At 33.2% G+C, this 16,796-nt stretch overlaps 1 protein-coding gene across 1 annotated transcript; it reads left to right on the top strand.

The window, feature by feature from the left end:
• Positions 1–5,113: 5,113 nt before the first annotated feature.
• On the top strand, positions 5,114–10,767 carry LOTGIDRAFT_183655 (hypothetical protein; the record flags this gene model as incomplete). Its single annotated transcript, XM_009063915.1, has 3 exons — positions 5,114–5,575; positions 9,610–9,754; positions 10,180–10,767. Coding segments are annotated over exons 1-3 (933 nt in total), but the record flags the coding sequence as incomplete, so codon positions are not given.
• Between the last annotated feature and the right edge of the window lie 6,029 nt (positions 10,768–16,796).

The raw sequence follows: 16,796 nt of genomic DNA, 5'->3' as shown, positions 1-16,796 counted from the left end.
CCCCTTAATGGATTATTTACTCTACCTATCCACAAGCTCTATACCGGAGGTTTTCAACCTAGGGCTAATTTTATAATTGTTGGTGTAATCTATCATACAATTTTTTGATAATTATAACTCAAGTCAGTTTATTCAGTCAGGTTATATTCTCTGTCATGAAAAGAATTGCAGCGAAAACCTAAGAGAGACTCAAGAAATAATAAGGATTTGTTGAGGGGAAGGGGGACAATGCAATCGATCAATGACCTAAATGGGGTAACAGAAAGAAAAAGGTTGCTCTATACCAACATTGACAAATACTTTTTTTGCTAAGGAGAAGTTTGGCCTAATCCCAGTAAAGGTGCGAAGAGACGAGGTACAGTGTCCGGTATATGGTGCGGGATTATTGATACAATAGAAAATAGCAGATACGAATCGTGTCTGCACCGTGTCCGGACCCATACCTCGTGTGTCCACTTCTTGTATTTTCGTTTGTATCGATTATTCCACACCGTACACCGCACCGGACGTCTTTACCTCGTCTATTACCACCTATGCCGACAATTCGGTCAAGACAGCGTCTCGGACTAATGTTCGGACATGATCAGTTAGTTCAAGGTTGGTTTAAGAATAGAGTTGACCAGAATAGACATGTTTATATCCTGTTGATTATTATCCAAATCGGCAGTCAAAATATACAATAACTAAATCAACTGTTCAGAAAAATCAAAAGCCGTAAATCTTTACCTTTAAAGGAGTAAAACCTTGAAATTCAATTAGAATATAACATGCTGATGCACTGGTATATCTAATGATGATACAAACATCTTATACTGCAAGTACGTGTACAAGAATTCACTTATTGGTATAAGGTTTTATAAAATGACCTCTCTAGGTCACAAGTAGAAACTATGGGTTTCAGCATTGGAAAACATCAATTATTTTGATAAGAAGTTATTCACTTCTGGAGAAATTTACAGGATAAACAAATAATTCAAAAATTGCAAAACGGTTGCTTCAGGGAGTTAATGAAAGGGGATCTAATCTACCATGGACAACAAAACTACTCAGATTTTTATTCTAAACGTTTTGTATAGATGTAATGGAAATCGTCCTGGAGTTCTTTATAAAAGCGTTTGACAATCATAAAGGAATTTTAGCTGTATTCATCCTGGTTGGTCTATCATCGGTTAATGTTACTTATGCACAAAATATAGATTCAATAAAGAGTATATTATTAGAAATGGTAGTTATAGTTATAGGTGGTTTGTCAATTTAGGATATTCTGTGCAATCCACACTTCCTCAGTAAACAGAGAATGAAATTAAAGCAATGCGTGAGTTTTATTCATTTAAAAAATTCAAAGTCATATGTAACTATCGAAAACAATAAACAAAACTTAATTTACACGACCGGCTAATCGGAAATTGGAACATTCTCAGTTCAATGTTTTGTGTACCGATAAATATCCAATTTGAAATTTCAATTATGTTGTCGGGGTATTGAAAATTGTACAATACATATAATAAACATGTTCCGTACAGGATAATTACACGAACATTTTCTTCTATACAATACAACCATATTTTTTCCACATTTAATATCAACAATTTGTAGCATTGGTACAGCCAAAGAGGCAAGACCATGGGCTTTGAAGGGTCCGTTTCTTTAAATTCATGCCGTGGATGGATGTTATACATGTCAGTTTTTATTTTGAAAAACGTTCAGAAGTTATGATCGAGGAACCTTACACCTGAATTTGAAAAGCCCATAAGTGAAACTGAATTTGGGTGGACTTCCTAAAAGATAGGTTATCAGCCAGTTTATTGTCAAGGTGAGGAATATCTTACACAAACTTGATATATAAATTGAGATAATTGGTGTTAAGAGTGAAGAAGTTCCTAAAAACTTCTAGTAAAGCACTAGCCAAGGTCACAAATAGTGAAAGAGCCTAAATTTATATAAATTTTAGTGATTGACCAATCAGTGGATCGCAGTCAATGGCGCGTAACCGGAAGAAACAGATAAACACTGTCAAAACCTACAATTCACAGGACTAAATCCATTAGCAACCGACCCATCTGAACAATGAGTAATAATGAGACATGGATTAAATGAACTGTACGAAGTATTCAAGAATATCAACTTAGATTGGATAATAAACTATAATCTTTGCTATTCTAGAAGATTATATTATCTTATGAATGTCAAGATTAAAGAGTTATATTTTACATTTTAAAGCCAGTCTTCACGTTCGGCAATCGACACTTTTCAACAAGTGGAACAAGTAGTCTATTGAGGATAAATAAGAGGTAATCATAAGAAAACCAAAGTGAACCAGCATTGTTAGACATTAGTATTTGAATTCAATGTAGGTTTGGTGGTGATTGTACTGAAAAGAGTGTTAGCAAGAACTTAATGTGGTGTAGTAGATAGTGTAGAACTAACTTTAAAGATACTTGGACAGTATTAATAAGGGTCAAAGGTAGTGCCTTGAAGAGTCCAAGATATAAGTGCAGTCTTAAACCAACGCAAAGGAATTATTTTGGTATTTGAAAGAAGGATAATTGGACCACCCGGTTAGAGAATAACTCAATCAAAGTGATACCTAGAGAACCAAATAAATCACCATGATGATAGCAAAAACATTGAAGCATATATTACAGAGTATATTTGCTCGTTGTATATTAATGATACATAGTATTATTGGAATATGGAGACTTTCTGATATTAAACAGAACCAATGGTACTGGTATTTTCTATTTATCAATGTATTATTACTAGCTGAAACGTTGTATACTATTTACACCAGAAGAGGAAATGGTTATAAATGGTAAGTTGAAATAAATACACTACTCACACCCCAACCTCACTCCCATTAAAGGGACAGATGCGTCATTTTTTGACCAATCTTACCTCTGTCTCAGAAACGGGAATTTTTCCAATCATTAATAGTGTTCACAGCTCACCGTCGAAATTTGAGCCTTCAAATGCATGTGTGTCCAGGATTATTCGCGTTTGAATGTTAAAAAGGCGACTCGCCATTTTAAGATACTCTGTGATATAGAAAAGACATATATAGAAATCGTGAGTAACATTCTTAGTTTGAATAGTTTTAAAGGAATTATGCCATTTTCCGTCAGGACCAAAAATTATTTTACCTGAATAATTGAACCTTAGGAATTTGTAATAATTGTTTCCAAGTAGATTATTTCAATATTTACTTAAATCTAAAATGAAAACAAGGTTAAATCAATGTTACTACATTTTGAAATAATTACTAGACTTCCTAACTTCCTATTTCTATAATAACTAAATCAAGAGAATGAAAAAAATGATCGATTCTCTATTTTTCACATTGAACAGTATTAAATATATAACATTTAATTAGACTTCATTATGGTACTGATTGCAATCATGATTATTATTATTGTTAGTTCTCCAAATTTTAACTAACTACATCAAGGTAAATGCCTCATACCGAATTTGCTCAAAGAGAATTAGCCCAAAAAAAAAATATTGAAATTATAAATAATATCCGCTATATATATATCGTTTATTTGATGTCTACAGCTTCAGATGGTTAACGTTAGATGTTTACCGAGAGTGTTATTTCAAATAAAACAAGATTTGTGTGTGGGGAAAAGATCCTTATAACAGCCCTGAATATATTTTTTTTCCATTTAGTTACATCAACAAAATAATTGGCCCTAGCTTTCATACAGGAATATTAAAATACAAGTTATTTCCCTTGAAATATGAAAATATTCATTATTTGGTCTCCGTTTATTTTTACTTTTGGAACGAAATATTGTGTAGTTCCACATAATTAGTTATATAATAGGCTATACTGTTAGCTTCAGGTACATATTGTTATTCTATATTAGAGAGACGTAATGAGACAAAGAATGTTTTAAATATTGCAATGATTGCTGTCATTGATTGATGTTCAAGTTCAAGAAAGTCAGCACTATATCAGATATATTGTTTAACGTGGCAATGAGAGACAGTGAGGAAGATGTTTGTTTTCTTATTACGTTGTTTTTGAACCACTGATACCATAAGAATCACAGAACGATTAAATACAAGTCATGAATTGAACGGTTTCGCTATATTCACCAAGGCTTCTCAAACCACGACTTTCATAATCATTCAATTATAATTCAAAGGAAATTTGACCGAACATGCAAACTTCTCGTTAATGAGTGGTATAAATTACTCTTTAAAATATTATGAATTCTATCACACGAGGAAAGTCGGCATTTTTCTAGAAAAAGTGTATATGGGTATGGTCAAAATTGTTCAGGTTTTTAGTATCGAGTCCATATCATGATGGTCAGCAATGTCGTCACTAACCCTTACCCATTGTTATAATTTTGGGCTGTTGGGATTTATGACGTATCAAATTCAAATTATAAACAATATAAGAGCTGCATGTGGTACTCAAAATCAGCGTTCAAGATTCCTCATCATTTTAAAATGGAAAAAAAGTAGTTTCTCTGTTTCCCTCGATGCATATGTCCTCTTTGCAAAAAGTGAAACACTAAACTACGAATTCATATCATTTATTCTAAATAATTTTAAATAATTAATTCTAAACCTAGTCTTTCTGACCCGCTATTGAAATATTCATACTTAAAATCTGAATACAATTATTACATTATATATTAAGTGTAACAATAAAAGTATCCATAAGTTTTCGAACTATCAACTTGATGCGATATAAAATGGCACTTTATGTATTAACAAACCTACCAAGCTTCTTAAACAAGGTTACCATTTGTCAGAATTGAACAGTATTTGAAAGCTATGTGGTCGATCGCGAATTATCACCGAGACAACATTATTCAGATAGCTATAATTACACGATATTATCGAAGAAATAATGGGTTAATCCTTTCTATTTCACGTTCTGTTATTCAATACCAATGTGTAATGGGAATTTTCTGGATTTAAAAGCCGAACCCATTGTTCATAGGTCACAATCAACCTGGATTTCTAGTAATTAATATTTCTATATAAATACATTAATCCTATGTGATAAATGTATAATCTCATAATAAAATATAAATCATTTCTCAAACAATAGCTAGTTCTCTTCCGTTTGTGTTGTAGGAAACAAATTGGAATGTGGTTCTGATTTGACGTTGGCAACCGCTTGGAAAGTTTTTAATTTTGTCGTTCGGTTGGTGGCCCATTTGAGATTCTTAGATTTGGTTTATTCAATATTTTATATCAATTGTACATTGTCATAACAAAAAGTTTTTAAAATTCAGAATCGTGACTGTAAACAGTGATATCAGCATCTGCTGGAATCATCGTTAACTTGCCATCTACCAACCAACTGTATCCTAAAAACTAAGTTTGGGACTGACTGTACGGAGTGATACTAGAGAATGGTTGCCAAGTCAATATTAAATGTATTTTGGGCATTGTTTGCCCGCGGTGTGTTGGTTATTCATGCGATTATAACAGTTTGGAGGGTCCAAGATATCGTTGGAAATACGTTATACTGGTTTCTATTGTTTGGTATATCATTCCTGCTGTATGAGACCCTTTACACTTTGGCTAAAAACGGCGGTAATGAAGGAAAATGGTAAGATACTAATTATTTCATTATTTGAACGAAAAGTGCAGAAATCTATGAGACAGTTTGATAGCAAAAATATAAGTTGATTAGAACAAAGGTTACGTCATAAGGCTTTTTTATCATTGTAAACAATTGTTATCTGTTTGATCGAAATGCTTGAAGATATGATTTAATCGTCGATCAATGAGAGGAAGTTTGTTCAGTCTTATTGTTTAATAGAACATAAAATATGCATTATAAAACCATTAAGAAACTTAAACAATTGAGTTTACTGGTTAAATATGAAGACTATTCTGTTGAAGTTGAATACAATATTCTTCATACTCAATAAAGATTGCAAAGATGACCGATATTCAGAAAAGGCAGTTTATATCGATAAACTCAATCGAAAAATATGATAAAAAAAAACACTGCAAAACCGTTGCCTTTTAAGTCCAGAAGTAGCTTCATTCTCCTCAAAATTCCACTTACTAAGTCGAATGACAAAATGTTTAAGGGTGACTTAAGGCAATATAACTGAGATTTGAACTGACAACGTATTTAAGGTTTGAAAATCGATTAAAATGATAAAAAAACATGGGGCATTGATGCAAAATTACATTCAACAGTAAATTAATACCATGTATTATAGGGAACAAACGAAGATTTTAAATTGACTTATGGAATTACATACAGTGAATAAAAACTATTTCAAAACAATTAAACTTAAATTGTTACTGTATTAATTCTTATATTGGATGGTCAAAACATAATATATTTCAGCATTATAATAAATTTAATATAATTAATCAAAAATGATGATTACGTGTTAAAAAATATAATTAATATTATTTCCTTTCAAGTCGACACTGTCTGGTTTTGGTTGTAAAATGATCGGAATGAAAGATGGTAACAAAGACTTTAAGTTTAATAAATATTTGATCAAATTTATTAACTTTTTACATCGATTTCCACACTAAAGAATTTAATGATAAATCGATAAAAAAAAAAGTTAAATTAACCATTTAATAGTTAAGAATGGTTTCTGTGTCTATCATATTCCAGAAAGAAAATATCGTAGTAACTTCCCGTCAGTTTGGGTAAAGTAGTTGTAAGAATAACTTACCATTTTGGCGGTTGACATTCTGGGGCCTCGTTCTCGAAAATCCGTATTTTAATGATAAAACTCAGTTTGAGATTCAATTTCTTTGATGACTGGAAAACAAATAGGATCAAATCGAATAATTCAAATTATTTGTCAGTTTGGGAGAATTTTCCCTTTCAAAGAAATTTGTTAAAAGTTAAAAATACAAACGGGAACTTATTTTTTACCTTTCAAATCTATTTATAAGCATGATGTCGACCATGAAATAAATGTTCAATGGAATATCAGGCATGGATGTAGTGGCGGAGCCAAATGGGGGGCAGAGGGGTCAGCCGCCCCCCTTTCCCCAAGTTTTTCGGGCAAAAATCCCATAACTAGGTTAGAAATTCGGGCAATCCTAGATATTTCCCAGCACCTCCCCACCCCCCCTCGGACGTAAACCTGGCACTACCACTGCATGTATGACATCTATTTAATATATCTATCAATATCTAAACATGACTGGTTCTATTTGTCTACAGACTGTTTAAAACAATCTCATCCATAGATACATCAATATTGTGTCAATAAATCATTCATTAGAAATCATCAACTCTCTATCTAGAGACACCAGTTTTAATTGTTCATTTGTCATGTGGCAGTCATACTCAATATATGATAGTCTCGAAGATACTAGTGTTGTTTTAAACATTATTAGTTAAACAGCACCTGAAACGACAACATTCATGTTATGGTGTTATACGAGAGCAAATTAGACTCATCGTGGATAGTGTTAAAGAGAAAGTCCTCATAAAAACAGTGCTATATTTAACCTTTTGATCATTCAAGGAATTGAAATTTAAGTTTAATACTAACAGATTGGAATATGGATTTTGTTTTGGATATAGGTCCTTCTTTCGTAAATTTTAGTATAATTTGTATGATTTTGTGTTGTAATTAAGTGAAAGGGTCCAATGTCGTGGAAAAAGGATGTTATATTAGCACTTAAAGAATGTGTGTCATTTTTAGTGTCGATATGTTGGGCAATATTGGTGCGTTTGATATTCATATTCCATACCTATATTGCTTTATGGCGAGTCGTCAGTACTTCGACAATTGAAGAATACTGGTTTTTATTAGGATTAGTAGTATTACAGTTAGCTGAGTTAATATTCAGAGTTGCTTTTTCCAATGCCAATGAGGGAAGATGGTAAGTGTTGGAAATAAGTTGAATATTTAAAATATTGATAAAATTACTTCAAAGACAGGAATGAAATGAAAGTTCACCGACATATATGGTAGGAATTTTAGGTTGTAACATTGCGGTTAAGTAATGTTACGAAAGCGCAGGCACAGGCATGCGGGGTTAACTTTGTTTTTTACAATACTAATATTTTCTGTTTATAAATCGAAATATTATTTTCTGTTTGTAAATCAGGACAAATGAAACATTTACTGTCTGTTAATTGAGACAAGAGTAACATTTTCCGTTTATACATCCAAACAGTCGTACTATCTTCTGTTTGTAAATCGCAAAAATTGCAACATTTACTGTTTGTAAATCACAACAATCGTACAATTTTCTGTTTGTAAATCAGGACAATTGAAACATTTACTTATTAATCGACATAATCGTAATGTGTATTGTTTGTAAATCGAAACTGTAACATTTTCTGTTTGTAAATCGAGTTTTTAATTTATGATTTTGATAGTCTATTTAAATTTGTTTTTATGAGATTATCTCTACCGCTATTTTTAATTTGTTGTTTTGAAAGTCTATCGGTATGAGTCTCTTGAATTTGTAATTATGAAAGTCGCTCTGTTAAGACGATAAAAAGCAAGCATCTACACGAAGACAAAATATCACTATCCCTATTATTGTCTATTAAATGCCACTCCATATCCTAATATTTAATTCATACTTTCAAGTACCCGATCATTGTTTGATTTTAGACGTTGTGCTTGATTAGTGCCTTATTATTAGTAGCCATCAATATGAAACATAACAGAGTGGTATAAAACTAATGTAAAGCGGGCGGTGCCCAACGAAATAGAAATAATCCATTGTTTTATTTATGAGTGGTTGTTAACTATTATTTCCAGCTAATGCGTCAAATTTCATGCTTGACCAGGTGGGGTAAACATTCGGAATAGAGAGTAAGAAACTAAAATTATAATAACCAATCAAGTATAATGGACCATACAAAATAAATATATAGAATAAAAAATAATAGTAAAATAAAATAAAATAGAATGAGATGAAATAAAATAAAAATATAATATATGATGTGATGTGATGTGATGTGATAATAATATAAAATGATATAATATAATATAATATAATATAATATAATATAATATAATATAATATAATATAATATAATATAATATAATATAATAATATAGTATAATATAATATAATATAATATAATATAATATAATATAATATAATATAATATAATATGTGAGGTGAGGTGAGGTGAGGTGAGGTGAGGTGAGGTGAGGTGAGGTGAGGTGAGGTGAGGTGAGGTGAGGTGAGGTGAGGTGAGGTGAGGTGAGGTGAGGTGAGGTGAGGTGAGGTGAGGTGAGGTGAGGTGAGATATGATATGATATGATATGATATGATATAATGTGATATGATATGACATTATATGATATGATATGATATGATATGATATGATATGATATGATATGATATGATATGATATGATAAAACAATAAATATGTTTCATGGTTCATGGTATTTTATTTCTTTTGTATATGTTTTATATATACATGCAATTATTAAAAGAATATAAATAATGTTTGGGAAACAGGTGATATTGATATTTCAGAGCACCATCATGTTTGCGACACTCATTGAGAGGATATTATTTGTAAGATATAGTAAAAGTCCTTTCAATGTGTTTCCTGAAAATAGCTATAATGGTGAATCTGTCAGCTCACTGATTTTAAACAATTTTACTTGTATTTACAGGGTCTGTCCATGTTTTTTCTTCTACCTACTAAGTACAGTGCCATCAATATGGATTTTGGAATTAGATAGGTTAAGTCGATATGATGAAGTGTACCAAAATGCCAACTTAACTGCAACACAAGAATCCTTATCATCAGTTCAAGGGGTAGGTTTATATTACTTCATTCTGAAATTCTTTGGCAGCCCAGAAGAAATTATGAGCTTTTTTATGTCCCATGCTGACAAATCAGTGCAAAATCATCCTATCATCACAAAATTTGATGTGCATCATCAGTGCAAGCCCAAAAACTAAAAATAAAAAGAGAAACCCACAATTTTAGCAAGAGATAAATGTTAACTGACCGACGGATAATATGCGCCAAAACTTCGAATACAAAGAGAAGCATCATATAATTAAAGAAATGTTTGGGGGACATGATAAGGAATGATACGATGTTTCAATGGTGTTTAAACTACAAATTTGCAATAATTAACAATATCAGCAATAATTTTTTTTCGAATTATGATATAGTTATATAAACAGACTGCGTATCGCCTGATTTTATATTATCTTGGTTTTCTCTATTCTAGGTAACTATACCTATAAAACTGGGCGCTGATGTTTGGGTATCAGTCATAGAACAGTCTCTATTGTTCCTACTGATATTATGTCGATGGATTCTACCTCGCGGTGAAATCACCAGAGATCAGCTCTCCCAGTTATTGTTTGTGTATATTGGTATGGCATCAGATATTATGGAACTGTTTGTCTTATTTGACGAAGAAAAGGTACGGAGAGATAAAGGATTAGTTTACGTTATCTTGGTAGCCTGGACAATCAGTCTACTGCAATTTTGCTTGGTGTTAACAGCGACTAAAAATCCAAAGAAAGCTCGAGTGGCGATCCGTCCAGTAACAGATACTGTAAATGTAAAGAAGAAGAAGAAGGATTATTTGATAATGTGTCTAACGACCGAAGTGTGGAGTTTAATGGTGACCTTCCTCATGCAAGATGGCCCTTTCCTGTGTGTGCGTTTATTTACATTGATAAACCATAATCTCATTACCTATAATATCCTTTTCTTTACTTGTAAAAATATGTTAGTGGTCATGCTTTTGACGTACCGTCTTATTGTGCTGTGTGGACGTTCTAATGATCCTGAAAAGAAGTCCGAAGATGACGATGACGATGACGATGACGATGACGATGATGATGAGACAATAGTTGCAACTTCTGAAAATAGTTTTATCACAACTAAACGAAGCGGAATGTTGTCTAATGGTATGTCCAATAGAAAACCGAATGGAATAGTTCCAACCAAAACATCTAACGGAAATATTTCAAACGGAAAAATTCCAAAAGAGAAATCAAACGGGTCTTTCAATACCAAGAACCGAGCGTCCAATGGTAATGTAATAAGTGTTTTGAATTATAATGAAAATGATCCAGAAGAGAAAATACCTGACAAGGAAGAAGACATGTCGTATATCTAATTAGCCTATAGTGTGGTTATATCATTGTATTCCGGTTAAAACACGATGAGTTCATGTTGTTCACATCGTTAATGCAAATCAAATTAGAGAATTTGGTCAGTGGCAGCGACGAGAGACTACTTGGATGTAATGTTAGTTGTTACTAAGCCCTCAGTAATGTTATTTTGTGACCACTTAACCCTCAGTAATTTTGTTGCAGCGACTTAGTGGTTACTAAGCCCTCAGTAATGTTATTTCTTGACCACTTAGCCCTCAGCAATTTTGTTGCAGCGACTTAGTTGTTACTAAGCCCTCAGTAATGTTATTTCGTGACCACTTAACCCTCAGTAATTTTGTTGCAGCGACTTAGTTGTTACTAAGCCCTCAGTAATGTTATTTCTTGACCACATAGCCCTCAGTAATTTTGTTGCAGCGACTTAGTTGTTACTAAGCCCTCAGTAATGTTATTTCGTGACCACTTAACCCTCAGTAATTTTGTTGCAGCGACTTAGTTGTTACTAAGCCCTCAGTAATGTTATTTCTTGACCACATAGCCCTCAGTAATTTTGTTGCAGCGACTTAGTTGTTACTAAGCCCTCAGTAATGTTATTTCGTGACCACTTAGCCTTCAGTAATTTTGTTGCTGCGACTTAGTGGTTACTAAGCCCTCAGTAATGTTATTTCTTGCTCTCAGTAATGTTGTTGCAGCGACTTGGTGGTTACTAAGCCATCAGTAATGTTATTGCAGTGACTTAGTGGTCACCTAGCTGACAGTAATGTTCTTGGAGAGTACCACGTCGATACACCTGTACACTGAAGTTACAGGAATAATTTTGGTTATTTCTTTCTGGTATCTCCGTGTTTAGTGTTAACGATATCGGCAATGTCACCACTGTACGGAAACAATGGTATTCCAGTAACAAAGTGAGAGTATCTCCACAAGTAGGACAAGTAAAATTTTCATTATTCGTGAATGTAAGGAATGGATTGAAGTAATTTGGATTGTGAGAATGTTCAAGAGACTGCATTTTTTAACTTGTATTTTGGAATCACTTTGCTAATTGTTTTTTGACTTAAAGCTACATTGAATCACAAGCATCATTAAATTTATTATTTTTACTATTTCCTATTATTTGTCATGTATGAATGTTTTGTGAATAATCCGATGATCTTCTTCAACAGCTTTGAATATTTTCAGTATATTTTGAGATTCCGTCCCGGCCTAATGTGATATGACAACAAAACCGCTGCTTAAATGATTGTTTTAGCTTTTGAAAATGGCTTTTGCAAGCACGAAAAAAAAAAACAGTGTGAAAGGTCATTTTCAGTCATTTATTTCATTAAAAGACAGGTTAGCTTTAAGTGTGAGTTCCTTTTTTAAAGAGTTGTAACATTTTTGTCCGAAACTTTGCCAACTGTGATAATGTAACTTGAATCTCGTGTATAAATTATTTAATTATCGGGTGTTTTTTTTCTTTAAGAAAAGAAACCCATTGAACGCAGAAAAATAATGATGAAAAAGACCAAATCGTCAGGGGACGATCATTGTTTTCAATATAAAACAACGAAGATATAAATACCAGTCCACATTCAGCAATTTTACAAAGAACATCAAACACACCCTTTCATATCATGTTTTAAGTTCTCAAAATGAAGATAATATTTTTACAATATCAGTCATCGAGCAAAACTAATCAATCCTTCAGGAATTCGAAGTTATCATACATGAACTACTACAAAAGACACACTAAGTTTGAATCGAAGTCTTTTAAACCCACATGGCAAATGTAACATCTGCATACTGATACATTGTTAATATTTATAGGGAGGGGGTGTTCTCTTTTCGATCAAAATACAAACAATTAAGTGGCTAATCATAGATCTATTTTACCCTCTTCTTTCTCCCCTTACATTTAATACATATTATTTTTTAAATATGACCCATAGACCTATATTGCCCTTATGGGCTTCTTAATAAAAAAATTGTAATGTTTTTATGATGGGCTCTAAATTCTAATATTTTATGAATGAAATTAAAAACGGGAATTGAAAATATCATTAGAGAAACACTTTTTAAAACTGAAAACGTTCAGTGAATTACTGTTCCTGCAAGTACTTCTAGACATTCAGCGTCTTGACTAAGCAAATACCAAGAGTACAAAGACATTGAAGTGAATCCATATCTAAACATGTAAATAGATCGACATAGTTCATATCCGTTTTCTTCTGGAGCCATTCAAACATGACAATATTGACAATGAATTGGATTATTCAACAATGTAAATAGTTGGAAATTGGAAATCAATATTCTATACCTGATCATTAATCAGCATAAACACTATCAATTTTTATGTATAAGATTATCATTGTTCTGTCATTTTGTTACATGTCATTCCTAGCTGTCTTTTCAATCTTGATAAATTAACCGTCTCAAAAAGAATGCTTCAGCTCAATTATTTACAAGTTTAAATGGAACTCGCTATTTCAAAATATGAAGCATCACTGAAGCCTAGAACTAACGAGCATTTTTTTCTTGATACGATCAATTTCCGGCGAGAGCTACAATTGGTCAATTTGACCTTGATAATATGTTTTTCTGGGTTGGGGGACTCCTTGATGGACAAGTCCCTATGGGAATTGCGCCTCTGAAAAGGATAGATATTCATTTTTCTAGAAAGAGTTATTGTCACTGTATTGACAGGACTACTGTATACCTACAGAGGTCAATACATTCTTGAGTAGAGAAAACATTTCTTTAAAATCAATACATGTATATCTATCATAATGTATCTACCTTATATAATACATGGTTTGATGTTAACTCAAGCAGTCAAATACATACATCCATCAGTATGTTATTGAAAGCCGTTAACCTGTGATCAACGATCTGTGATCGGTGTTGCTCTTCATCAATAGACCAAATTTAACGGACATAAAACAAAACTAAGATGCGATAGGTGTCTTCTGAGCACATAACATAAATCTTTGCATGGTTTAGGTGCGTTATTTTCTAGTAAATCCAAATCTTGCAGCACATTTCTTGTAATTTTGTTAGAAATTAATCCAGTGTTGCATCCATTCAGATAAGTGTAAAATTAATGGAACAGATGCGTCATTTCTTGAAGTATATCAACGTGAACTATGTTCATTACAGTCAAAATTTGAGCCATCAAATCCAAGTGTATCCAAGTTATTTTAAGAGACTTTTTATTTTGAATATCTGTTGATGACGTCATGTGTATACAGTAGACTCAATCCCACTTCGTCTACGCACAGCAGCGACGGAATATGTATCAGAGACTATATCAACATGACGTTCAAATTGCGGATACCCCAAATTTCAGAGAGAAGATAAGCTTGTGAATGTAATAAATAGAAATTGAAATTTCTTGTTGGTGGTCTTTTTGAAGGAATTCTGCGATTTTCGTGCAGTTTTAGTAATTCTGACATATATTCAAAGTCCAAATTAACTCTGGAAATGCCGCATCTGTCCCTTTAATAAATCTTTTATAAATACCTCCATTGAGCTTTAAGCATTCTCTTGGTTTTTGAGCCACGCTTGTTATGCCTTGATCACTATTTCATATGTAATATTTCTTCAATAATTCACGATGTTTTGCCGGAAAGCGCATTTTGTTTAACTTTGAGTAGGCCTATCATGGCCGTGTAAAACACACATAAAGATGCTTTCGTGGTTGGTGAATTGCACTGGACAGAAATCGTTTAATCTTCGATGCACACCTGGCTTGGTCATTAGTTCGGGATTTGAATGATCAAGGATCTCTACTGTACTCTCGCATTGATCCGGTTAACTTTTTTTTTTAATATAATGGCTTCAGCAGCTAAAAATTTATTCAAAAGTAGCTGTATTTTCGTATATTCCTACCTGTCTAATGGGAGATAACTCTACTAAAGTATGAATATTTAGGATAATGTATTTTAATGTAGTCACTTTCTAAATTTAAGAAAATAAAAGGCTTTTAAATTATTAGCAATGTATAGAATAAAACGATAAATCTGAATCTAAATAAAAGGAGAGAGCGGGGTGAATTGAGACATCATTCTGTGTCTGTTCTGTGGTATATTATTACATGTTCATGAAAAGTTACAGCAGAAATCAAACGAAATGACTGTTTCTCACATATCTTATCCTTCTGTTTATCTTAATATGATAAGATAAGTTCATCATAAAAAACATATAAGATTTAATGCAACTAAGTCGATGGGGTAAGGTGGGGCGCTTGAGAAAGAAATGAAATGATCAGAGTTTTACTTTCTACTTATCTGCACTATACAGGGTACAATGAGGGGCATTAGGGCGCTCTTTTTCCATTTCCAAGTGTCGATGGAGCTTTAACGTACACAGCCTGAACTACACGGGATCTTGGTTTATTTACGTCCGAACGACTTCTGTCAGGAGGAAAACGTGGATCAACTCGAACTATGCCGGGATTGGCCTCTGGACCTTACCAGGACCTCAGCAAGTTAGGGAGCAAGCGTCTAACTAACTGAGCCACCGCAGCTCCCGGTATGGGGGCTTGAGGGAGTTACACATTCCAGGAAGAATATATTGTCAACATTTGGATAAAATTTATTTCATAAATAGGTTTTTTTCAATAGACACAGATGGAAACTTTGCTTAACAGAATAAAAACCTTTTAGACTTCAAGAAAACCTGATTTATTGATAAAAACTTTCCAGGTTATCAGAGCTCTTTTATATGACTATATGGAATGAGGTTGGAAAGGTCAGCAGAATTGAATTTATTGATTTTAATTGGATGATAATAATAAAAATAAAGAGAGTGTCCCACTTCTCCACTGTCCCAAGTCTGCACGCTCTCCACTACCGACCTACAGCAATTTGTGTGAGTTAATGCTATCCTTCATGTTACCTTTTAAAATATTGGAAAGAAGACTATTGAGGCTTGGTACAAAATTAATGAATTGGGAAAGGTGAACATCCGGTAGAGTCAGGTAACCTAAACAATCAGTTAACCTGGCTACAAACAGAAAACCTCGGTACAAATCATATAGTCGGATAAAGTTAAAATAAAGCCCTATAAATGCTCAAAATTCAGACCATCTGAAATCTGACCCTTCACATTACAGAGTACCAGCTGCCTACCCCTATATACAATCAGTTATCCCTAATACCAGCTAGCTATACTTATATACAATCAGTTATCTCTAGTACAGCCAGTTAGCCCCAGTACCCGCTGGCTACCCCTATATACAATCAGTTATCCCTAATACAGCCAGTTAGCCCTAGTACCAGCTGGCTACCCCTTTATACAATCAGTTATCCTTAATACAACCAGTTAATCCTAGTACCAGCTGGCTACCCCTATATACAATCAGTTATCTCTAGTACAGCCAGTTAGCCCTAGTACCAGCTGGCTACCCCTATATACAATCAGTTATTTCTAATACAGCCAGTTAGCACTAGTACCAGCTGGCTACCCCTATATACAATCAGTTATCTCTAGTATAGCCAGTTAGCCCTAGTACCAGCTGGCTACCCCTATATACAATTAGTTATTCCTAGTACAGCCAGTAAGCCCTAGTACCAGCTGGCTACCCCTATATACAATCAGTTATCCTTAATACAGCCAGTTAATCCTAGTACCAGCTGGCTACCCCTATATACAATCAGTTATCTCTAGTACAGCCAGTTAGCCCTAGTACCAACTGGCTACCCCTATATACAATCAGTTATTCCTAGTATAGCCAGTT

Source organism: Lottia gigantea (assembly GCF_000327385.1).
Source record: "Lottia gigantea unplaced genomic scaffold LOTGIsca_6, whole genome shotgun sequence".
NCBI classification, from domain to species: domain Eukaryota; kingdom Metazoa; phylum Mollusca; class Gastropoda; family Lottiidae; genus Lottia; species Lottia gigantea.
Note: the sequence above shows the minus strand (reverse complement) of the source record. Positions and strands in the feature narration are given on the sequence as shown.